At 35.4% G+C, this 24,762-nt stretch overlaps 1 protein-coding gene across 5 annotated transcripts in view; it reads left to right on the top strand.

Moving 5' to 3' along the window:
- LOC149475270 (intersectin-1-like) overlaps nucleotides 1-24,762 on the top strand; it is a 36,874-nt gene that overhangs the window by 4,369 nt on the left and 7,743 nt on the right. For 4 of the 5 annotated variants that reach the window (XM_089713546.1, XM_089713544.1, XM_089713542.1 and 1 more), the window contains exons 5-22: nucleotides 657-1,610; nucleotides 2,501-2,591; nucleotides 5,786-5,937; nucleotides 8,440-8,542; nucleotides 8,851-8,980; nucleotides 13,738-13,848; nucleotides 14,106-14,170; nucleotides 14,888-15,070; nucleotides 16,526-16,637; nucleotides 17,053-17,130; nucleotides 17,758-17,953; nucleotides 19,060-19,137; nucleotides 19,533-19,633; nucleotides 20,167-20,230; nucleotides 20,589-20,693; nucleotides 21,852-21,914; nucleotides 22,126-22,258; nucleotides 23,975-24,122. In XM_089713546.1, the coding sequence (XP_089569672.1) occupies nucleotides 657-1,610; nucleotides 2,501-2,591; nucleotides 5,786-5,937; nucleotides 8,440-8,542; nucleotides 8,851-8,980; nucleotides 13,738-13,848; nucleotides 14,106-14,170; nucleotides 14,888-15,070; nucleotides 16,526-16,637; nucleotides 17,053-17,130; nucleotides 17,758-17,953; nucleotides 19,060-19,137; nucleotides 19,533-19,633; nucleotides 20,167-20,230; nucleotides 20,589-20,693; nucleotides 21,852-21,914; nucleotides 22,126-22,258; nucleotides 23,975-24,122 (2,867 nt within the window). The remainder of the gene's footprint in view (nucleotides 1-656; nucleotides 1,611-2,500; nucleotides 2,592-5,785; nucleotides 5,938-8,439; nucleotides 8,543-8,850; nucleotides 8,981-13,737; nucleotides 13,849-14,105; nucleotides 14,171-14,887; nucleotides 15,071-16,525; nucleotides 16,638-17,052; nucleotides 17,131-17,757; nucleotides 17,954-19,059; nucleotides 19,138-19,532; nucleotides 19,634-20,166; nucleotides 20,231-20,588; nucleotides 20,694-21,851; nucleotides 21,915-22,125; nucleotides 22,259-23,974; nucleotides 24,123-24,762) is intronic. The other variant, XM_089713543.1, reaches the window with a different exon arrangement.

The following is a 24,762-nucleotide window of genomic DNA, read 5'->3' as shown; positions in this document are numbered from 1 at the left end:
ATATGATCATTAATTACAGAAATAATAATTTCGCTCAAATATATCATTTACTAGCTGTGCCCCGCGGTTTAACTCACATTACTTCGCTCCTGATCGTCTTAGCGTAATGATATAGCCTAGCCAATAGCCTCCCTAGATAAATGGGCTATCCCACACCGAAATAATTTTTCAAATCGAACCAGTAGTTCTTTAGATTAGCGCGTTAAAACAAACAAACTTTTCAGCTTTGTATTATTAAGTATAGATTAATTCCAAAAATAATACTTTAGCGCAAGTATATCTTAATATTATTATAAAGGCGAAAGTTTGTAAGTATGGATGTATGGATGTTTGTTACTCTTTCACGTAAAAACTACTGAACCGATTACAATGAAATTTAGCACACATATAGAGGGTAACTTGGATTTACACATAGGATAGGTTTTATCCCGGAAATCCCACGGGAACGGGAACTATGCGGGTTTTCCTTTGAAAACGCGGGCGAAGCCGCGGGCGGAAATCTAGTATAGCATAATAATATAAAAAAGTACATGTTACTAAGTACGTAGTATACAATATTATTTCATGGCAACTATTTTATATTATTTTATTTAACCGTAAAGTAAAATGTAATAGATAATTTAGTGATATTGACATAATTTTCTTTTCATTCACAGGGCCAAAACAGAACTTTCCCCCTCCAAAACCCCCAGTCCCACCAATGCCAGCAACCCAACCCCTTATATCTGGTTTGTCCCCATCTCAATCGCTCCTCGGAGATATGTCCCTTGGCCAAAAACCGGTCCCAGATCTGATATCGGGGGTCAAACCAACCCCACCTTTACCCCCGCAACCCCTGATTAACCAGCAACCCCTGATGAATCAACCCCTAGTGGGTATAACTCAGTCATCTCAACCCCTCATGTCAAATCAACCCCTCATGTCGAATCAACCCCTAATGACAACTCAACCCCTCATGTCAAATCAACCCCTAATGACAAATCAACCCCTAATGACGAATCAACCACCTATGTCATCACAACCCCTTATGTCAAGTCAACCGCTTATGTCATCGCAACCGCTTGTAAACACAAGCCAGCCAATTATACCACCGATGCCGATGACGTCACAGCCCCTAATGACGTCACAACCCCTTATGACGTCACAACCCATGATGACATCCCAACCCATGATGACGTCACAGCCTCTTATGACGTCACAGCCGCTTATTTCGTCGTCCCAACCCCTAATACCAACTTCGCAACCGTTAATGTCGACATCGCTTGCCCAAACTGTGCCAATGTCGCAATCCTTGATAAGCACAGCTCCAATCATGAGCCAACCCGTGGTCCAACCCTTGGCCCAACCTCCAGTTGTACCATTAACACAACCGACACCACCGTTGGCCCAACCGGTGGCCCAACCTTCGCCACTGCCGCAGCTCGGCCAATCGCCAACAATGGCCAATCCGCCACTAGCGATGGGCCAACCCCTGCCATCTGGAACGACAGTTGCGTCTATAGTTAGTCCACCGAAGAATGGTACGCCAAGTGTAGTAGGTTCGATTCCCGGTCAACCAATTACGTCTACGCCTATTACGGCGGTCAAGAGCGAGTCGTTTTCTAAGCCTGGTGAGTTATTTTTATTAATATTATTTATTTATTTATGAACTAGACGTCTTGCGGTTTCACCACTTTCAAAATCAAGTATTTCAATGTAAGCAAAACAAATATTAACACTAAATACAAACACAAATATAAATATATATGTATACAGACATTAACTTACTAGCTGCTCCGCGCGGTTTCACCCCCGTAGCTCTCCACTCCTGTTGGCCGTAGCGTGATGTTATATAGCCTATAACCTTCCTCGTTAAATGGGCTATCTAACACCGAAAGAATTTTTCAAATCGGACCAGTAGTTCCCGAGATTAGCGCGTTCAAACAAACAAACAAACAAACTCTTCAGCTTTATAATATTAGTATAGATTATACAAAAACAATGATTAGGTTCTTAAACATCACATGCTTAAAAAAAGGAACGATAGTGAAAAGAAAAAAAGGAAGATAGATTTTCAGATTTTAATACCATTTTAAGTAATGTAATGCGATTTTTCTCAGGAATACACCATTTTATATTTATAGTATTTTTAAGCAGATATACGCGGCTTAAATCTCGCCCCTTACTCTAACATTTTTCCTTTGTTAATTATATAATAGTTTCAATAATAATAAATAAATAATACTTATTACTGACCGGTTGGCTTGGTTGGTAGTGGCCCTGCTTTCCAAGCCAGAGGTTGTGGGTTCGATTCCCACCCGGGGCAAATATTAGTGTGATGAACATAGATGTTTGCTCTGGGTCTGGGTGTTAATTATCTATATAAGTATTTATTTAAAATTATATATGTACGTTCATCAGCCATCTGGTTTCCATAACACAAGCGAAAGCTTAGTATGGGATCAGATCGTGCCGTGTGTGAAAATTGTCCTGAAATATTTATTTATTTATTAACTAACAGGGTCCGTAGTGACAAGTCCTACAGACGTGCCTATGGGTGTGGTCAGTCCACCCCCCGTGGAGTGGAATATACCTCAACAGCAGAAGTTGAAGTGAGTAGATATATATAAAATCGCATCGTTTTTTAGTATATTTATTTATAGATCGTAAGATTCTTAACAACGACATAAAATGGAAATGATTCAGCAAACAATAAGATCGATTCAGGAAAAATTTGTGACGTCATAGTTACTTATTAATCTATACTTATAAAGAGGAAAAGTTTGTAATTATGTATGTATGTATGGTTTTCACGCATAAACCTCTCAACCGATTTTGATGAAATTTGGCACAGACAATCTTTAGACCCTGAGAAAGAACATGGGCTACCTTTTTTGCGAAATATGTACCACGGGCGAAGCCGGGGCGGACCGCTAGTTATTTATAATCTACGTTTAGAAATAACGATTTTATTTTAATTAAATGTATTAGTAGACAAAATAAAATTATTATTGAAATTCAATTATTATTTCTAAGTAAATCTTTTTTTTTAGATGACATTTTACAAATAAAGGCTAAATTCAAATTCAAATTCAAAAAGATTTAATTTATATAATTTTTTTTAATTTGAATTTGATGAATATCCTATTCTTAGTTGATCACATAATTGTAATGATCTTTTTTAAAACATTGCAAATCTTTGTAATTTTCTCTAAATTGGTGGTGTTTTCTAATACTATACTAATAAAGTATTACACTTTAATTTAATGTTTGAAATTATTTATTATAGTCCAGCCAATTTAAGGGGAGGCTCCCTAAATTTTATGTGAATTTGCATTAATATTCTGAAACAGGCACACATACAATCAAAATGGAACTTTAGTACATACTAGTGTTGCCGCTCGATAGTCCACTATCGATAGTCTATCGATTAACTATCGATAGTTGGGGAAAAGCAATAGTATCGATAGCACTATCGATACTATCGATAGTGTCGATACTATCGATAGTATCGATAGTCCTATAAGCGTAAATACTATCGACACATAGCAATACCATCGATAGTATCGATACTATCGAAGCTCAATATCGAACGAACTATCGATACTATCGATAGTGTCGATACTATCGAAGCTCAATATCGAACGAACTATCGATACTATCGATAGTGTCGATACTATCGATAATATCGTCCCATCGATAGTGACCTTTTTCTCGATAGTATTGCTTTATCAATAATATTATAGTGGATGACAGAGAACTAGATGTTTGGTTATAATACTTTTCAAGTTATCTATTGGCGCTTTGTACAATCCATTTTTTTTAGTTCGTTAATTCGTAATCCAATAAGCCCATTGACTGACCCATTATACCAAGAAATCGTGAACAATACTATTGCACAATTTACTACTATCGATAGCTCAAAACTATCGATAGTATCGATTGTAGTTGCAATATTCAGTAGCAATAGTATCGATACTATCGACAGTATCGATAGTATAGCAACTATTGGCAATCAATACTATCGATTTTATCGATACTATTGCAGTTCATCAATAGTATTCCATGATTAACGCTATCGATAGTATCGATAGTATCGATAATATCGATACTATCGATAGTGCTATCGATATTCTGACTTATTTTCAAGGTCAACTATCGATAGTCAAACTATCGATAGTTCGGCAACACTAGTACATACATATATGTTAAAGCGTGGTTGTATTACGTATTGAAATACTGATATAATATTTCTTAGACATCTTCACTCGACGAAAGTCGGTACAAGAATGACTCGCAACTGCAGACGACCGTTATTTATAGGACGATTATTCGAGTGGCGTGACTGTGTGAGTCAGCGCAGGTGTTATTTGTGTTGTTTTGATTGTTATTTTGAATATGACATGTAATATTATTATTATTTGATAATTAAATGATTATTAATACTTTTATCCATTTGATTATTATTAACATAATTCATTAAGTTCATCAATTGATTTACTTTTAAAATATAATTTTATCTTTAAATTAAACGCGCTAACATATATGATTTATTGGGTCTTTTTCTTTCGATGTACAAGACAGTTACGTAATTGTAACATTTTCGCTCGATTCATTTTTTATTCAAAAATTATGCCTTTTTTAAGGATTATTACATTTTTTTAAAGATTTACTTGGACTTTATGTCTAAAATAAATGTTAACAGTAAGAAAATAGAGTTTACTATCGAATCCCAAGATATTTTTTCTTTAGATCAATTATTACTTTAGTTATAAACGAAATAAGAATTGAGACTTACTTTTCGAGCTCGAACGCGATCAAAGAGCGCACGCGATATTCAACTTTATTACGGCTGTGTTAGCGTCTAGTACCGTAACCGTAGAACCGTAGAACCTCAGTGCCAGAAATTATGTTAGGGAGCCTTCTCATAATAGGCAACATTTGACGTCTATCAATTTTATCTTCGAAGAGAGGTAACCTGCTTAAAAACATCGATTAAAGTGAATTAATCGATATGGACTTGAAACATTTTTCAATCGAACTTGAAACACATATCAATTTTAAAATTCATCAGGCGAATCCCTGTCCCAGTAATATACTTTCTTTCGCATACAACGCATTTATTAATTTATGATGATTTTTATTAACAAGTGAAAATAAAGTAATCAATTCATTCGATTCTAGATGTCAGATTTTAACGTCTCTGGTATTTAAAAAGAAAAAAGGTTTATTGACACAAAATTGTAGCGACGTCAGTTCTTTAAATCAGAAATTGTTTATTATGTTTACATGGTGGTAAATGTAAAAAATATGTAATGACGTTTCAAAAGTGCTTCTCGAAGAAGTCTAATTGAATAAATAAATGTTTGAGTTTGAGTTTGAATGGTTTATCAGTAAAATCAAATCTTAAAATTACTTGAATCGGTCATTATTATTATAAATATGTAATCGTAATTGAAAAAAGTTAAGCAAATGTACAGTTCTAACAAAACGAAATAACATGTTATTCTATGTCGCCGTTACTAGGTTATTTTGTTGAATTTTGTTGAACTGTCAAATGTTGCCTATTAAAATGGCTCTACTATAACAAAATGCAGGATTCTAGCGTCGATTTTAAAAAATACTTTTTTCCAACTAATCCTTTTTCAGACTTAAAAAATCGTTACATATAAATACAATACAGCACACTGGTACCATTTTTTTCTTAATATTTTCAAGATTTTGACACCATATTTTGTAAGAGTATTCTACGCCATTTTTTATAAAAAATTTTTCACGTACATACTTTTTTTTTATTATTTTACAGATACACTCAACTCTTCAATGCAACAGACAAGGCCAAATCTGGTTCAGTATCAGGCGCTCAAGCCAGGTCCATAATGCTACAGTCGAGGCTACCGCAACAAACGCTGGCCCAAATATGGGCTTTGGCAGATTTGGACTGTGATGGGAAGTTGGGTAAGTTATATATGGTTATATTAAACGACGACTAAAAAGACGTCTATGAAAAATAAAAATAAAACTACTCATAACCGAAAAAAAATGTCCGAAGCAAAACTCTGCCTGCACGTATTATAGGCAGACTTAGTGCCACTTTTGGCCATTTATCTAGTGTTAAACTGGTATCACTTAAATAATTAAAAGTACAAATAAGCTAGGTCCATAATGCTACAATAGAGATTGCCACAACAAACACTGGCCCAAATATGGGCTTTGGCAGATTTGGACTGTGACGGGAAGTTGGGTAAGTTGTATTAACCGACGACGAAAAAAAGGCGTTTATGAAAAAAAATGTGTGCGTGTACTAGTGTACACACGTAAGAAGTGAAACTTCTTTATGGGTAACCTATTAAAAACTCGAATTTCTATTACCCGAATCTTAAAACCCCGAAAACGGTTGTTAGAACTTTTAAAAGACAGATGTAATGAATGACAAATTTTTAAAATTCCTTTTTTAATTTCCCAGATGAATCAATTTCCAGATGCACCAAAACCAGATTTTTAAAAAGTATTTTTTTGTTTCCCGTATTCTCATAATCCAGATCTCAATATACCAGATTCTTAGAATACTTTTTTTTGTTTCCCATCGTACCATTTTCCAAATAAACTATTGCCAAATTTTCATAATCTTTTTTTTTGGTTCCCATATAATCGTATAACAGATAAACTATTGCCAGATTTTCATAATCTTTTTATTTGATTTCCATACAATCGTGATTATACTATTACTATCGACTGAAAATAAACATTGTCAGTAAGTAAATTTATTGTTTTACTTGTCCATTACAGACCGGTTTTAGTGTCAAAGTCGACTCAGTAGGTTAGGTTTGAACTACGACCCCCACGCTAGAACTGACTCGCTATTGTTTTACTTGCCTATTACAGAAAGGTTTAAGTATCAAATTCGACTCAGTAGGTTAGGTTAGGTTTGAACTGTGACCCCCCATGCACGAGCCGAGCGAGCGAAGCGAGCGTGCCGCGGCAGCGGCCGGCGAGTGCCAGAACCGACTCGCTATTGTTTTACTTGCCCATTACAGAAAGGTTAAAGTGTTAAAATCTATTCAGAAGGTTAGGTTAGGTTCGTGCTGCGTCCCCCTGGAAGGATTACGTTTTGCTGGATATCGTTTATTGGAATTTCAAAAATCTGGACATTGTTTGTCTGGATATCAATTAACTGTATTTCAAAAATTTGTGTTTTAAAAATCTGGCTTTCGTGCATATGGATTACGGTCATCTGGATTTTGTGCATTTAGATTTCGTATGTCTGGAATTCATTCGTCTGGATTGTAAAACGTCGTACAAATAAAGAAATGGGCAAATGAAATTCGGAGTTGCGATTATATGGCAAACAAAACTTCGAAATTTTAAAATTCGGGGTTATGAAAAAATGTCCAAACGTTTTCTGGATTATGATATTCGGAATATTAAAATTCGAGATTAAGATAGGTAACCTCTTTATGACCTTATTTTTCAAAAAATAATTTACTATATGCAACTTTTCAGACATACGTCGAATCACGCGTGGAAGGTATAAGAAAAAGATGGAGCGTAACGGAAAAATGTCACGCGTAACGAAAAAATGTTGCCCTAAATTTTTTTCCAACCCCGATAAAGAAGTTTCACTTCATAAAAGAGAATGAAATAAATTTATTTATTGTAATTAAAAACAACCACACATAAATGAGTAACAAAAAGACTTTTCAGATGGTTTTTCTTTCAGTTCTTAGTAATTTATATGACGATTTCAATAACTCGACTCACTCACTCACTCACTCACGAACAATTAGACTCGCAAACACTATAAAAATTGTCCGAAGCGAAACTCTGCCTACACGTATTTTAGGCAGAGTTTGTGCCACGTTTGGCGATTAGCATCACTTTAAATAATTAAAAGCAAAAAATAATAATTAAAATAGTTACAATAACTAAAAAAACACATTTAAATTCATGAAATTATTGTATTGTCAATTTGTCACCGATCGTTGATAAGTGTACAATGTTTGAATTAAATCTGTCCGTTTGAAGTCAAAATCGAGTCTGAAGGAGTCGGTTACACACAAACATGCAGGTGAAGCTAATATTCGCGTGTTAAAAATATTGTTATTTGTCTGTCTGTTTAACTTTGCGAAGGTTTTGTGTTAAAGATACCAATAATTATTATCTTAAAAATAAATAAAAAAAACAGGCCGAATTGCGAACCTCCTTTTTTTGAAGTCGGTTAAAAATGGATAATGTTTATTTTTTGTATTTTTTAAATCAATAACTATATCCAAGTACGCTTAAACCAAGTTACATGCAAATCGGATCATAAACGTAGAAAATGTTGTGCTCTGACAGACTGGGACAAACGAACGGACGGACGGACTGAGTGATCTTATAAGGGTTCCTTGTCGGACTGCGGGACCCTAAAAATGCAAACAATTATTATCTTAATAAATAAAAATGATGAATTGTTCACAGGTTGCGAAGAATTCGTCTTAGCGATGTATTTGTGTGAGCGAGCGACTCAAGGTGAAGCCCCACCGGCTAAACTACCGCCGGAAATGATACCGCCCACTTTTAGGTAAGGAAATATATAAAACTAGCTGCGTTTCGCGGTTTCACCCGCATTGCTCCGCTCTTGTTGGTCTTAGCGTGATGATATATAGCCTATTGCCTTCCTCGATAAATGGGCTATCTAACACCGAAATAATTTTTCATATCGGACCTGTAGTTCCCGAGATTAGCGCATTCAAACTCAAAAATTCAAAACCGCGGAGCGCAGCTAGTAAATTAATAAAATTGATTAAATTGCTGTCAATTGTCAAAGAAATTTCTTAACTTGATATAATTTTTATACTAGCATTTGTTAATTTTGCTTTTTTCTTCCAGACGTGATTCAGTTACAAGTAACACAAGCGCTAAATCATACGAAGAGAGAAGGAAAGAGAACTTGGCGAGAGGACAGGCGGAGTTGGAGAGGAGACGGTCGCAATTGGCTGATGTGCAGATGAAGGAGAAGGTAAGAGATGGGATGAGATGGTAAGAGATGAGAGAAGATGGTAAAATATTTAAAGATGAACGAAAGTGTTGCTATAGTTGGAGATGGTAAGAATTGAGAAGAGATGGTAGGAGTTAAGGTTTTGATGTATGATAGTGTATTAGGTAATTTAAAATATTTAGCATTAAATCTATACTAATATTATAAAGAGGAAAGGTTTGTATGTATGTATGGTTTTCACGCATAAACTACTGATAACAATGAAATTTAGCACACATATAGAGGGTAACTTGGATTAACACATAGGATAGGTTTTATCCCGGAAATCAAACGCGGGCGAAAAGCTAGTATTGATATAAAAAGCAATAAGAGATGGCAAGATTTAAGAGTTTTCAATTATCTGTAGTTGAATGTATGATGATAGAAGAAATACAGTTGAACCTCGATAACTTAAACCTCGGTAACATAAAAACCTCTGTAACTTCAAAAAATAATGTGTTCCCTTCCCATCAGAGCCCAAAACCTCTTTAACTTAAAATACGCAACCTCTATAACTTAAATAAATAATCTCTGTATTGGCCCTCAGTAACTTCAAGAAATGTTTCCACAACCTCTATAACATAAAATTGTTTGTCAATGAGTCATTTTAAAAGAGTGTCAAAACAAAAGGTTTCGGTATTTATTGCTTGCACGTGTTTACTATGTATTGCTAACGTAAACAATACATTACCTACTGTTTGCTTTATCGAAATTCTTCAAAGCTTTGCGGCGGTGACAACGACTTACTTGCATCATAAGTTTTTGATTGTTGTCCTGGAAACATCACTTTACTTACTGTGTGATAAAACTAGCTTAAAATGAGTCCAAAAAGAAAACTAACATCCCTCACATACGCTTATAAATTAAAAGCTATAGAACCAGTGAAAATGGATAGACCCTTGATAACTTAAAACCTCTATAACTTAAAATATTTTGTGTTTCCCTTGGAGTTTAACTTATCGAGGTTCTACTGTAGTATAAATATTTAGAAGAGAGAAATTGGTGATAGGACAAGCGGAGTTAGTGAGGAGACGGTCGCAATTGGCTGATGTACAGATGAAAGAGAAGGTAAGAGATGGGATAAGATAGTAAGAGATGAAAATAAATAAATAAATAAATATTATAGGACATTATTACACAAATCCACCTAGTCCCACAGTAAGCTCAATTAAGGCTTGTGTTGTGGGTACTAGGAGACGATAAATATAATATTTAATAAATACATATATAGATAATAACACCCAGACCCAAGAACAAATAATTGAGTTCATCACACAAATATTTGCCCTGACCGGGGATCGAACCCGGGACCGTCGGCTCAGTCAATTTCTCCCGTCTCTACCACATTGAGACGACGCGGTTGGCGCAGTGGTAAAGTAACTGCCTTACTTTACCACTGCGCCAACCGCGTCGTCTCAATGTGGTAGAGATGGGAGAAATTATGAGAGATATATTTGGTATTGTGTAATTGTAACGCTGAAGTAAAATGCAAGTAGAAAATAAATAAGCGTTAAGAAGAGTTGGTAAGAGTTGAGAAGAGATGGTAAAAGATGTGTGGTTTTGATGTACAGGGTGTCTCATAAGTACCCAACGATTTCAAAAGCGTGTCTAGACTAGCCGGCGCAACAGATGGGAGCGGTGAGTGCGGCATTAGCTAGCGCGTTCCAAGGATTTTTAGTTGCCGCCATGTCGTTCACGGGAGAGCAACGCGGTTTTTGCGTTCGCGCCTATTTTCAAAACAATAAATCGCTTATTCGTATCGTCTCAATTATCGATTGAGGCATATTGATGAAACGCCCAGCAACTCTACCATACTCTCATGGATTCGGAGTTTCAACACTACCGGAAAAACAACAGGAAGCAAGAAATCTGGGCGCCCAAGAAGTGTAAGAACGGATGAAAACATTGAGTTGGTGGCAATTTCGGTGCGACGTCAACCTAAAATAAGCATTATGTGGCCATGCTACGCAACTTTTTCGAGCCAGAACTTCAAGAATGTGAGCATTATAATGTCAGGACATGGTTCCAACAGGATGTAGCCACATCCTATACAACTAACCACTCAACTGAAGCCCTACACCAATTGTTTCCCGAAAAAGTCATTTCAAGAAGAGGTGACATTGAATGGCCCCCCAGAAGCCCGGATTTGACGCCACCCGATTTTTTTTATGGGGGTATCTTAAGTCAAATGTGTATGATAATTCTTCGCAAACTTTGAATGACTTGAAGACCAACATCAGAGAAAAAATTGCGTCCGTAGATAGACCTCTTCTTCAGAAAGTTTTCAGAAACTTTCACCAAAGACTCGAAGAATGTCGGCATCGTGATGGACGCCATCTCAACGATGTAATCTTCAAAAAATAAAATTTCCTTTTGTTTTCTATTAAATTTGTCAATATTATATTTTAAAACCAATAATTAGTTTAATTTTTTGCATCATTAAATCGTTGGGTACTTATGAGACACCCTGTATGATGGTATATTTGGTATTCTACATATAAATATTGGAATATGTAAGATGAAATATGTGATGGTATGGTATAAAACCGCCGTGACCGCCTCCTTGGTACAGTGGTTGACGCGTGAGCGTAACACCTAGGTGTCCTGGGTTCGATTCCCGGTGGAGACGAAGAAAAAAAAATGTCTCGGTCTGGCAGGACACAGAAGGCTGATCACCTACTTGTCCCTAAAGATAATCGATCAGTGAAATAGATGTATAATGCATCTGCCCCTTACCCCACTAGGGGACATGGGAATTCACTTTTTTTTAATGGTATAAAAAATTATAGAAAAAAAGAAAAGAAGAGTTACATTGTGGAGTTGTGCAAATAAGTGCGACATTGAAATAATGTACAATTATTCATGATTTTCAGGTAAAAAATGTCGTATCTAATATCGATCTTTTCGTAAGAAGAGATAATAAGAGTGATTATTTTTTATTGTATTTTGTTTTTAATTTACGTGACTATTTTATAAGAGACCAAACTAGTATTATTTAAAAATATTTGAGATATTTTAATCGTGTTTTATTTAAGATCTGTTTAAATTTTCTGCATTCAGGAGGAGGAGGTGAACGTTTGACCGTAGATTTCATTTAATACATTGTACATAGGTTTAATTCATGTTTAGTTTATCTTTGATATTGAAAATTATTTGTGCCTATAAAATCACTACATAGTATAAAACAAAGTCGCATTCTCTGTCCCTATATATGCTTAAATCTTTAAAACTACGCAATGGATTTTGATGCAGTTTTTTTAATAGATAGAGTGATTCAAGAGGAAGGTTTTAGTATATAACTTACTAGCTGCGCTTCGCGGTTTCACCCGCTTGGCTCCGCTCATCCGCGTTCCTCGATAAATGGGCTATCTAACACCGAAAGAATTTTTCAAATCGGACCAGTAGTTCCCGAAATTAGCGAGTTCAAACAAACAAACTTTTATAATATTAGTATAGATTACTTTTAAGACTAAGCGGGAGAAGCCGCGGGCGGAAAGCTAGTCAAATATATAAATAAAATGTCAAAATGTATTCGATATTTGTTAACAACACTTCAAAGTTCTATAAAAAAAGAGAAGTGTGGCACTCGGGGACTGACGGTAAAGCTATTGCATGCTATGCCTTCAAGCCACACCTCCGCCCGTCCCCGTTGGGAGCGTTTTTTCGTTACGGAATTTCTCTATTCGGTCCCCGCGCTCAAGGCCCGCGATAGAAGCTATGCAATAGCTTAACTAAACATGAATTAAAAATAATGTATAAAAGTATAACTATATTTTAGTGTCACATTTGGGCTAGTTGCACATAGATTTATTTAGGTTTCATTTACGTTTTAAGCACGAAACATTTACTAGGTCTTGGTATTTTCTTTAAAAATTAATGATTTTAACGGATTTCAACACGGTATATTCATTATTTTATTATCACCGTGACGTAGGGATAAAAAATGTGTGCGTGTACTAGTGTACACACGTAAGAAGTGAAACTTCTTTATGACCTTATTTTTCAAAAAATAATTTACTATATGCATCTTTACAGAAGTACGACGAATCACGCGTGGTAGGGATAAGAAAAAGATGGTGCGTAACGGAAAAATGTCACGCGTAACGAAAAAATGTTATACTAAATTTTTTTCCAACCCCGATAAAGAAGTTTCACTCCAATAATAGAATGAATAAATCGCGTTTAAAATCCGTTAAAATCATTAATTTCTAATTATTAGGTCTTTTTAGTTTTTATAACAATGCTTTATGAGATATTTATTTTAATAAAATAAAAACTTAAATTATGAAAAATTATACAATTATAGTTATCACTCAAGAAAGATTAAACCGTTTTGAATGATGTTTATTATTTTGTTGAAATTATAGCAATATTCTCAACTAAATTTCTTTATATCTGGAGTTACTTATAAAGTATTGTTAATACAAAATATTTTTGAGTGTGGGTTTACACTTCTAGGTTTATCTGCTAAAGCATGTTTAGGATTGGAAATAGTCATAAGAGCAAATAGTGTAGTAATATAGGATCACAGAAAATTCTTATTAGAAATTATTAGAAAATTCAAATTCAAATGATTTATTGTGACATTAAACATTTTATAAAAAAAAATATATATTTTGTGGTTTTTAGCTATTACCCAATGTACAACGTCCAATATTGCAACTAATTGAGATACGGTTTCTTTAAAGCAAATGTATCCTTTTTTATATCAAACATTTTCTTACTAACTCTTCTAACAGGCGGAAAGAGAACGGAAAGAGAGAGAGGAAGCAGAGAAGAAAGAGAAGATGCGACTCGAAGCGCAGAAGAAGGAACAGGAAGAGTTGCTAAGGAAACAGAAAGAAGAACAGGTTAGTGATTACAATAAAATATTATTTTTTTTACAAAAAAATAAATCGCTTTCAAAATATCAGTAAATTTTAAATGAGATTTAGCGGAAAGCGCCAGCTTTCAAATAAAAATGTAATCTATATCAGTTAAATTTCAATCAAAAGTCAGAAAAGTCAGTCAGTCATCGGTAGAAATGGTTTTATATAAATTAATAAATAAATAAAGGTTTCTCCGATTAGAAATTTCCATTTATATTATAGGTTTAATCATTTTTCAGGAAAAACGTGAAGCGGCTAGAAAAGAGATGGAGAGACAGTGTCAATTGGAGTGGGAGAAGAAGAGGTAAGAATTACTTTATTATAAAATTGAATAAATAAAAAATGCTGTTAAAATCATCACATTTTAAATATCTCGAAATGTTTAATAGTCTATTGTTTATTTTATTTATTCATTAGATATGATTTAAATCGATTGAGGGCCGATTTTTCAATCCTTGGATAAAACTTACCCGTCCAATAAAGTATTACACGATAATATTAATTTGTCACGTAAACTGTCAAATACGGGCAATTAGAATACATCTTTAAAATGGTAGTTTAATACGTTATTCGACGCATAAATTTTAACCACGAATTGAAAAATCAGCCCTTAATAATTATTGATATGCAGTTACCGTAAAGAAACCAATTGATTTCATGTGATTATATTTAGTTGTATTTCATTTGAATAGAAATAATCCAAACTGAATTGAAACAGATAACTAATGTGTTTCCTGCGCCTAAATTATTTTTTTCGCCATTGATAATTTGATAACAATTCACTCCATTCGTTTGATTTGATTTTAATTGACATATATTTTTACTATGCACCACCATCCACCATACCCAGAATTTGTCCTTATCGTTTAGGTTGCCTGGCAGAGATCGCTGTCAGCGATAAGGCCTCTGTACATTATTAAATGTGTTATAAAGGTTTTTTAATTATATAATGTGTGTACAATAAAGAATCTTTCATTCATTCATTCAATTTAATTGAATTTAACTATAATTTCGCCCCCAGAACGCGGGAGCTAGAATCTCTTCGTACAGAGGAGCAAAGCAAAGTGCTCAGTCTGAAAGCTCGTAGCCAAGCGCTTTCCGGCGAACTTGGCGCAGTCAACCTTAGAGCCGGGAACTTGGCCAAGGATATAAGGGAGACTCGCACTGCGGTTGCTACCGCCAAGTGCACTATAGACGCTATGCGGTAAGTAGTATAGTGACATGACATTGTACTACACTATACAATAGGCATGACGAAAGATTTTGAAATCCTCTTCCATAATGTGTGTATACGTTTACTATACAAGAAAAACCCTATATTTCGGTAATATACTTAAATTTAACGAAGATAAAAGCCATTTTCCAAAAAATATTTATTAACTGTGCCAAAACAGCTCGCAGGTGTCATGGCGTAGGCGTGACGTCACACTTTGGTAAATACGTAATTATTTGTACGCATTGCGAAGAAAATTAAAAAAATATATTTATTTAATATGTGTTATAGAAACGAATTTCAAAGTTTATAGTGGTGTGCAGTATTGCAGTGTGAATCCACATAAAAATAATGCTCAAAAATGTGTAAGTAATTATTTTAAGCGAGAAAATAATAAGAAATGATTGTATAAAGTTGGCGCGGAGAACCCCGAACCATGTATTCGTGAATTCGCAATTATATTTCTGTTCTGGGGCCTTAGACAAAGTAACAATTACAAAACGATAACGAAGTTAGAAATCGCAAAAATGTATGGGATTGACATTAGATAGACCACGTGATCTAACGCGGCGTATGTCAATCCCATACATTTTTGCGATTTCTAACTTCGTTATCGTTTTGTAATTGTTACTTTGTCTACAGGCCCTGAGTCGATAAAGCATACGTGAAACAATAGAAAATAAATAAAAATGCGTATTCTCAACATATTCATAACAACAAAAAACATCTGACGTGAGTTGTTTACTTAAGCGTGACGTCACGCGTGTTTTAGTCAAAATGGCCAACTGCAGTATTTCAATGTTTTATTTTATTGATAATCTCATTAATCCTAATGTTTTTAAGATTTCTAAGTCACTATATGTAATTTATCTATTATACATTTTCCCTTAAAAACACTAATACGATCATTTATGGATACTGTCGTCATGCCTATTTGCCAAATAATTGGCATACAAATTTTTCACAATTACATAATTACATTATATATACACACTAGCTGCGCTTCGTGGTTTCACCTGCTTGGCTCATCTCCTGTTGGTCTTAGCGTGATGATATATAGCCTATAGCCTTCCTCGATACATGAGCTATCTAACACTAAAAGAATTTATCAAATCGGACCAGGGGCCTTAGACAAAGTAACAATTAAAAAACGATAACGAAGTTAGAAAAGGCAAAAATGTATGGGATTGACATACGCCGCGTTAGATCACGTGGTCTATCTAATGTCAATCCCATACATTTTTCCTTTTCTAACTTCGTTATCGTTTTTTAATTGTTACTTTGTCTACGGGCCCAGTAGTTCCTGGGATTAGCGCGTTCAAACAAACTCTTCAGCTTTATAATATTAGTGTAAATTGAACCGCCTTTAATATGTGCAAATGTTTTTATTCATTCCTTCATTCGTTCATTCATTCATTGAATTCAAATTCAAATTTTATTTCACAGGTCAGACAGAGACGCAAATATGTCCGAAATGCAACAACTTAAGGCTAGAGTGAAGGAATTGAACGCGAAGCAAATTGCGTTGAACAAAGAAAAAGCTGATTTGGACGCTAAGGTATGTAAACCAAATTTGAATTTGAATTCAAATTAAAAAAAAATTCAAATTTGAATTCAAATAAAAATTATTCAAATTTTATTTAAAAAAAATTAATTCTAATTTGATTTGAAATTATATTGAAATTTGTTTTCGTAACAATTAATTATTGAAAATGTCAGACTGCTTTTAAGAGAAACTGTAATATGAAAAATGTTTTATGTATATTGTTAAAATATATTATTTTATTTTCATTTTACTTACGGTTTATAAAATTTAGAGATAAAAGAATATGAATTTGGCGTGATTTTTTTTTAATTTTGATTCTCACAATAAAGAATAATTTAAACAAATTTTAATCCCATATCACACCATTTTCAATGTATTTTCCTCATTTTAAATAATATTATTTTTTAAATAATTTGTTTTTCTTCAGGCGAAAGCATCAGAAGGCGCCGGTGAAGATGGAAAATTAAGCATGATGGAGGTCACATTGAAACAACTTCGGGAAAAGGTAATTTTTAATTTGCGTAATTTAATAAGTATAAAATATTAATAAATAATTTTTATGAAATTACGGCTTCTTGTATTTCTAAATAAAGTTGTCTAAACATTAAAATTGCGGTTGACAGCACTCAATTTCAACTTGAAAATTTAAAGAAATAAATCCGATCTCGACTTATGATAAAAAAAAATCGATTACATTTTCAAATCCATACTAATATTATAAATGCGAAAGTAACTCTGTCTGTCTGTCTGTTACTTAATCACGCCTAAACTACTGAACCAATTTTCATGAAATTTGGTATGGAGATATTTTGATACCCGAGAAAGGACATAGGCTACTTTTTATCCCGAGAAAATGACGCAATCCCGGAAATCCCACGGGAACGGGAACTATGCGGGTTTATCTTTGACTGCGTGGGCGAACTAGTATTTATTATACATTTTATGCATATGACGTTATGAAAATGCAAAGAAAACTCAGTTTCGCATCCATTATGTGTTATTTATTAATTTATCGCGTATTACGATCGATTTTTAACTTTTCCTTTAAAATTTTCAAAGTTTTAACGCTACTATTTTTTTCATTAATACGACAAAAAATAACACTATTTATGTATACTTATTTCTCCACAAGGTTGAAGCAGCGAAAGCGATAGTCGATTCCAAACGTTCCGACCTCGAAACGAATAAACAACAACTCGCCGATCTATCAGCGAACGTGGAACAACTCATCGAAAAGTGTAGCGCCGTTTGGCAGTTATACGAAGCGAAGCGAAGCGAATACGAAGCTAACAGGAGCACTGCGCCTGCTGAGGCGGCTTGGGGTTCTGGTGAGTTAGTTGGCTAGGGATTGATTGAGTTAGTTGGTTAGTGAGTAATAAAGTTAGAGAGTTTAGAGTAGTTAAAATAAATAAATAATTTGGAAAATCCAAAAGTGCACGCCTCATAATTTTTTTTAATAATTATTGATTAATTATTATTTTTGTTTATTTAATAACAATTAAACCACATCGAATCAGACCCTGAAAAATGAAAGGGTTCTATTCCTGAGCATACTCAAGCGTAAGAGAAAAAAAAAGACTCGATTAGTAAAGTATTTCGGTCGCTATCGTGTTAACAAGAAAAAGGATCCGCACATACAGACACACGGACGTCCAAGACAGAACTTTTTTAAACTGTTTTTTAACTAGTTTAAATAACAAAAATGACATCAAAAATATCATGAACGTTAAAAATAGTGTTTTTTCTTAATATGTGTGTGTATGTATTATCTTACAAGTGCAATGTATGATACATAAATGCTCGCTCCGTGTACAATACAATAATGCGTTCCGGGTGTTAATGGGGCTGCCCCGTTATTGCAGCGCATCAGGGATGTTTGCAGAAGCTCGTATAGACTGTTTTTACACTACAATGCGAAAGAGATGCACATCCCTGGTGCGCCGTGTGTGGGACAGCCCCAATGTAATCATGCGCTGTATAGCGAGTCGGCTCGACTGCTGGTTTGTAAACCACTGCTGCAAACTGTCTGCTTCATTGATAGTACTGTAGCAGTGGAGTGCATTCCTAGTAGTCATATTGATTTTTATTAAATTGTATTATTCTTACTAACATAATTTTTAAGTTATCAATTGTTACTAACAAAATGAGTCCTGATGCTTGAATTAATAAATAAATTATTATTATTATTATTATAAAGACATTTTAAGTTTGAAAAATCAGATGTTTTGCGCGAAGTGACAGTAGTACCCACCTCAACGCTTCGCTTATGAGGCGTGCAAAAGTCAAGTAAAATAATAAGTTTTGTTAGTGGTAAATTTATCCATTGTTTAAATTTTTATTAGTAAGGCCGTGATAGTTTATTGGACCCTTTCTCTTATTACTAGAAAAATTACTTTGATAACAAATAATGAAAATAAATAAATAATATAAACAGACGCAGCATGGGGTACGAATGAAGAAGCGTGGGCAACACCGGCCGCGGCCGATTGGGGTGACGCCGAACCCACTACTGGTGAGTTTTACAGACAGACATACAAACACATATGTATAGATATATGCCCAGATACATATAAATCTGTCTACTAATGGTCACACCTCATACACACAGGCACAAAATAATAAACGACGCATAGACGTGTCTGTCTGTCACAAATACATATACGCAGACAGACTATACTTTGATCTTATTTTGATGGTTTTAAATTTTATTAAATCTTCCTATTCGTTGGTAGCGTCTTTTTTTTATTTCGTCTGCGTACATGTCCAATATCCTTGCAATCAAAAAATAAAATTATGTTACTTTCTCCATTCTTCTTATCGTTAAGATAAATTGTACAAATGATTTGCATTACTTCAACGATGAAGTATTATATCACTAAAATATCTCTAACAATATAAATTGAACAGCAACCGAAGCGGTGACGTCACAAGCGAATCCAAGATGGCGGTGCGTTTACGAATTCGCCGCGAGAACGGTTGACGAGCTGAGCTTACAGCCGGGTGATTTGGTAAGATTAATTATAATATTAATTGTATATTTATAATAACACTAGCTGCACCCCCAGTTTCACCCGCATTTCTCCGCTCCTATTAGTCTTAGCGTGATGATATATAGCCTATAGCCTTCCTCGATGAATGGGCTATCTAACACCGAAAGAATTTTTCAAATCGGACCAGTAGTCCATGAGACAAGCATAGATGATACACATACATTATGTAGCTTTTTGTTGGTGAAATAAATATAACCTAAAAATGCTAAAAATACAAAAACACACTGTAATAAGACTAGGATACTATATTGTCACCGATCCTTGATAAGTGTGCAAAGTTTGAATTAAATCTGTCCGTTTAAAGTCAAAATCGAGTCTAAAGGAGTCGGTTACATACAAACATACAGTTGCAGCTAATATAAGCGTGTTCATAAATTTTCAAATCGGTTCAATATATCATAAGATTCACGCAAGCGATGTCGCGGGCAAAAAGATAGCTATTATATTTAAATACAATACTTACTCAAAAAAATCTTATGTATTTTTTTAAGGTATTCGAAGCCGAAGCCCCGAGGGGTGACGCAGAGCCCGGATGGAAATGGGGCTCCGCTAGAGGTTGGATAATATTAAATTATTTATTTATTTACTTATTATATTTTTATTTAATAAATATCGCGTAATAGTGAATGAAAGAATGATTGAACGAATGAACGAAATGTATGCTTATACAAATTATTTGTAATTTTTCAGTGTTTATTAAAAATAGTGGTTATTTTTTGTCTCTTTTGCTGATTCTTGTCTTTACTTCATTTACTAAGTGATCAAGGAAACAACTATCAATGGGCTATCTAACAACAAAAGAATTTTTCAAATCGTACCAGTTGTTCCCGAGATTAGCGCGTTCAAATAAACAAACTTTTCAGCTTTATAATACTAGTATAGATATACTTATTTCAATATTATATATTTTCAGGTCAAACCGGTTGGTTCCCGGAGTCTTACGTGGAAGATTTGACAACTACTCCCTCTGTGTACACAGAAACATTAGAGCCTGTGGAAACTAAAACACAATTGGAGGGTAGGTGGATATTATATTAATAACAAGAACTTTAATAAATTCTACACAAACACATGTTTTTGCGAACACGACCATGTTTTTAAAGCTGTAAAAGTATTTCCTCATCATTGTCATCATTGCTTGACAAACATATTAAATTGTTAAAAAAATTTATGGGCAGCTACGACATCAAGTAATTACATATTTTATAACAATTATGTTAGGTATTAATATTAATTATAAATTATAATTATTTATTATATGTATATGATTTTTATCATTATCACAAATTTAAACTCACTCCATCTTTCTCCGTGCGTCGGTATTGAAGTATTTATCGTTACAATCACTGCATAAATAACAAAAATGTATGCGTGTACTAGAGTACACACGTAAGAAGTGAAACTTCTTTATGACCTTAAAAATGTCACGAGTATGGCGTAACGCAAAAATGTCACGCGTACGGCGTAACGCAAAAATGTCACGCGTACGGCGTAACGCAAAAATGTTACACTAAATTTTTGTCCAACCCCGATAAAGAAGTTTCACTTCAAAAACTTAGTTGAAATTACAATTTAAGTTTGTGAAAACATTTTATAAATTGTAATTGCACGCCTCATAAGCGAAGCGTTGAGGTGGGTACTACTGTCACTTCGCGCAAAACATCTGATTTTTCAAACTTAAAATGTCTTTATGTATCATACATTGCACTTGTAAGATAATACATACACACACATATTAAGAAAAAACACTATTTTTAACGTTCATGATATTTTTGATGTCATTTTTGTTATTTAAACTAGTTAAAAAACAGTTTAAAAAAGTTCTGTCTTGGACGTCCGTGTGTCTGTATGTGCGGATCCTTTTTCTTGTTAACACGATAGCGACCGAAATACTTTACTAATCGAGTCTTTTTTTTTCTCTTACGCTTGAGTATGCTCAGGAATAGAACCCTTTCATTTTTCAGGGTCTGATTCGATGTGGTTTAATTGTTATTAAATAAACAAAAATAATAATTAATAAATAATTATTAAAAAAAATTATGAGGCGTGCACTTTTGGATTTTCCAAATTATTTAGTTATTGCAATAAGTTTTTTTGAACTATTATTCAATAATTCATTCATCAATTCGCTCCTTCATTCGTTCATTTATTCGTTCATTCATTCAAATGTTTTCAGGTATAGCGGAAGTGCCAGAGCCAGAAATAGCAAGCGATTTGGGTGGAGCCATGCCTGCAGTTGGTGAGTTTATTTTTAATTTTAACCGACTTTATATAAAAGATTATTATTGTTTCTTGGACTAATTTTAAATAGTGTAATATTGAATATGATATTTAATAATTTTGTTTCTTCACTGTTTATTCAATCTTTTAAATTATTAGTAACTAGCCTTGAACCTCTATTTATCCATCTTTTATTATTAAACTCTCTCTCTCTCTCTCTCTCTCTCTAGAAGGCGGAGATTTCTACATAGCCGCGTATCCATACGCTTCAACCGAACCCGGGGACTTGACATTCGAGGCCGGAGAGAGAATAGAGGTGATACGGAGAGATGGGGACTGGTGGACCGGCAGGATTGGCGTGCGGTGAGTTAGTGAGTGGGTGAGTTGGTGGGTGAGTTAGTGGGTGCGGTGAGTTAGTGAGTGGGTGAGTGAGTGGGTGCGGTGAGTTAGTGAGTGGGTGAGTGGGTGCGGTGAGTGAGTGGGTGCGGTGAGTTAGTGAGTGGGTGAGTGGGTGTGGTGAGTTAGTGAGTGGGTGAGTGGGTGGGTGAGTGAGTGGGTGCGGTGAGTTAGTGAGAGGGTGCGGTGAGTTAGTGAGTGGGTGAGTGGGTGCGGTGAGTTAGTGAGTGGGTGAGTGGGTGCGGTGAGTTAGTGAGTGGGTGAGTTGGTGGGTGAGTTAGTGGGTGCGGTGAGTTAGTGAGTGGGTGAGTGAGTGGGTGCGGTGAGTTAGTGAGTGGGTGAGTGGGTGCGGTGAGTGAGTGGGTGCGGTGAGTTAGTGAGTGGGTGAGTGGGTGTGGTGAGTTAGTGAGTGGGTGAGTGGGTGGGTGAGTGAGTGGGTGCGGTGAGTTAGTGAGAGGGTGCGGTGAGTTAGTGAGTGGGTGAGTGGGTGCGGTGAGTTAGTGAGTGGGTGAGTGGGTGCGGTGAGTTAGTGAGTGGGTGAGTGGGTGCGGTGAGTTAGTGAGTGGGTGAGTGGGCGGGTGAGTGAGTGGGTGCGGTGAGTTAGTGAGTGGGTGGGTGAGTGAGTGGGTACGGTGAGTTAGTGGGTGGGTGAGTGAGTGGGTGCGGTGAGTTAGTGAGTGTTGAGTGGGTGGGTGAGTGAGTGGGTGCGGTGAGTTAGTGAGTGGGTGAGTGATTGGGTGCGGTGAGTTAGTGAGTGGGTGAGTGGGTGGGTGAGTGAGTGGGTGCGGTGAGTTAGTGAGTGGGTGAGTGGGTGCGGTGAGTTAGTGAGTGGGTGAGTGGGTGGGTGAGTGAGTGAGTGGGTGAGTTAGTGAGTGGGTGGGTGAGTGAGTGGGTGCGGTGAGTTAGTGAGTGGGTGGGTGCGGTGAGTTAGTGAGTGGGTGAGTGGGTGCGGTGAGTTAGTGAGAGGGTGAGTGAGTGGGTGCGGTGAGTTAGTGGGTGGGTGAGTGAGTGGGTGCGGTGATTAAGTGAGTGGGTGAGTGGGTGGGTGAGTGAGTGGGTGCGGTGAGTTAGTGAGTGGGTGAGTGGGTGGGTGAGTGAGTGGGTGCGGTGAGTTAGTGAGTGGGTGCGGTGAGTTAGTGAGTGGGTGGGTGCGGTGAGTTAGTGAGTGAGTGCGTGGGTGTTAGTGTGGTGGATAAAAAAAGAAAGATAAACTAAAAAATTAAAGACTTTTTAAAGGATTTTAGATTTATTCGTTATTATTACTCGCTGTAAAGTGAAAAATCAAACAAATCTATGTATGTAAAAAATAAAAATAAAATACAAATAAATACAATTAATATTGACATAAATGGGTGATTAAGAGAGTGAATGAGTGAATGAAAAATATGAATTTTAAGATAAATGATTAAACATATTTTTCAAGGTGTTATAAGTATGTATATCAGGTTTAGCATGATTGACATTTTGTTAGTTAATAAATGAAATAAAAAAGAGCGTGTATGTCGTGCTCGAGCACACGTGTCAGAAGTGAAACTTCTTTAGCAAGATTTAAAGATACCAAAATCGTCGCTATACTCCATGACGTGACCTTGAAATTTTACTCTCAACGCGCCTAAACAAGTTTCACTTCAAACACTTAACGAATTATGATATTTTTGCAATGTATGAAACATTAAATTCCAGAACCGGTATATTCCCGTCAAACTACGTGACAAAAGACACGACGACGGGTGATGAACTAATGTCAGCGATACCGGAGGCCCGGGAGCCCGAGCCGGAGCCCCAAGTTGAGGTACAAGCTGTGGAGCCCCAACCGGAGCCCGAGATGCCGGTGAGTGAGTGAATGAATGAATGTCTATGTCACTTGTAGGATGTTCCTTTCGTTTTGAAATAAGTAGTGGAGCATTGAGTTACATGTACTACGTACTAGAGAGGACATCGGTTCTACACTATTTTTAACAGGAGTTAGAGTCAATCGTCTCAAACCCAATTGTTTTTGTTACATTGATTGGTTTTAATTGATAAGTTTATTCATATATTTTAATAAGATAAAGAGGCAGAATATCTACAAAGTGTGTGACTCACTAGCGGGACCGCTCCGCCATCAGATTTTGTTTGTCCTCTCTAGTAATAATACCTCAATGTATAGGTGATATCATTACTACGTTGTATTTACGTTACTATAGAAAAGGTATCGTGATAGTACTAATTCCCACCGCAGGATCAGTGCGTTCACAGTTTTTTTGATGAAACCAAAATGTTATTTTTTATAACCAAAATGTTTCTTTCTTCTTTCTTTCTTTCTTATGTATATTTATAACTAGCTGCTCCGCGCGGTTTCAGCCGCGCATTCACATATTTAAGTTTGGTATCGATCCAGTAACACCCCCTACTATTTATTTTTTCAATATTTTCAATGTACAGAATTGACCCTTCTACAGATTTATGATATGTATATGTCGTGGCCATAT

This window comes from Colias philodice, chromosome 31 (genome assembly GCF_061535455.1).
Source record: "Colias philodice isolate Cphi_HAF_F1 chromosome 31, ilColPhil1 Martin Lab GWU primary, whole genome shotgun sequence".
In the NCBI taxonomy this organism is placed as follows: Eukaryota; Metazoa; Arthropoda; class Insecta; order Lepidoptera; family Pieridae; genus Colias; species Colias philodice.
The sequence above is the reverse complement of the archived record's forward strand: the minus strand, read 5'-3'. Positions and strand labels throughout refer to the sequence as shown.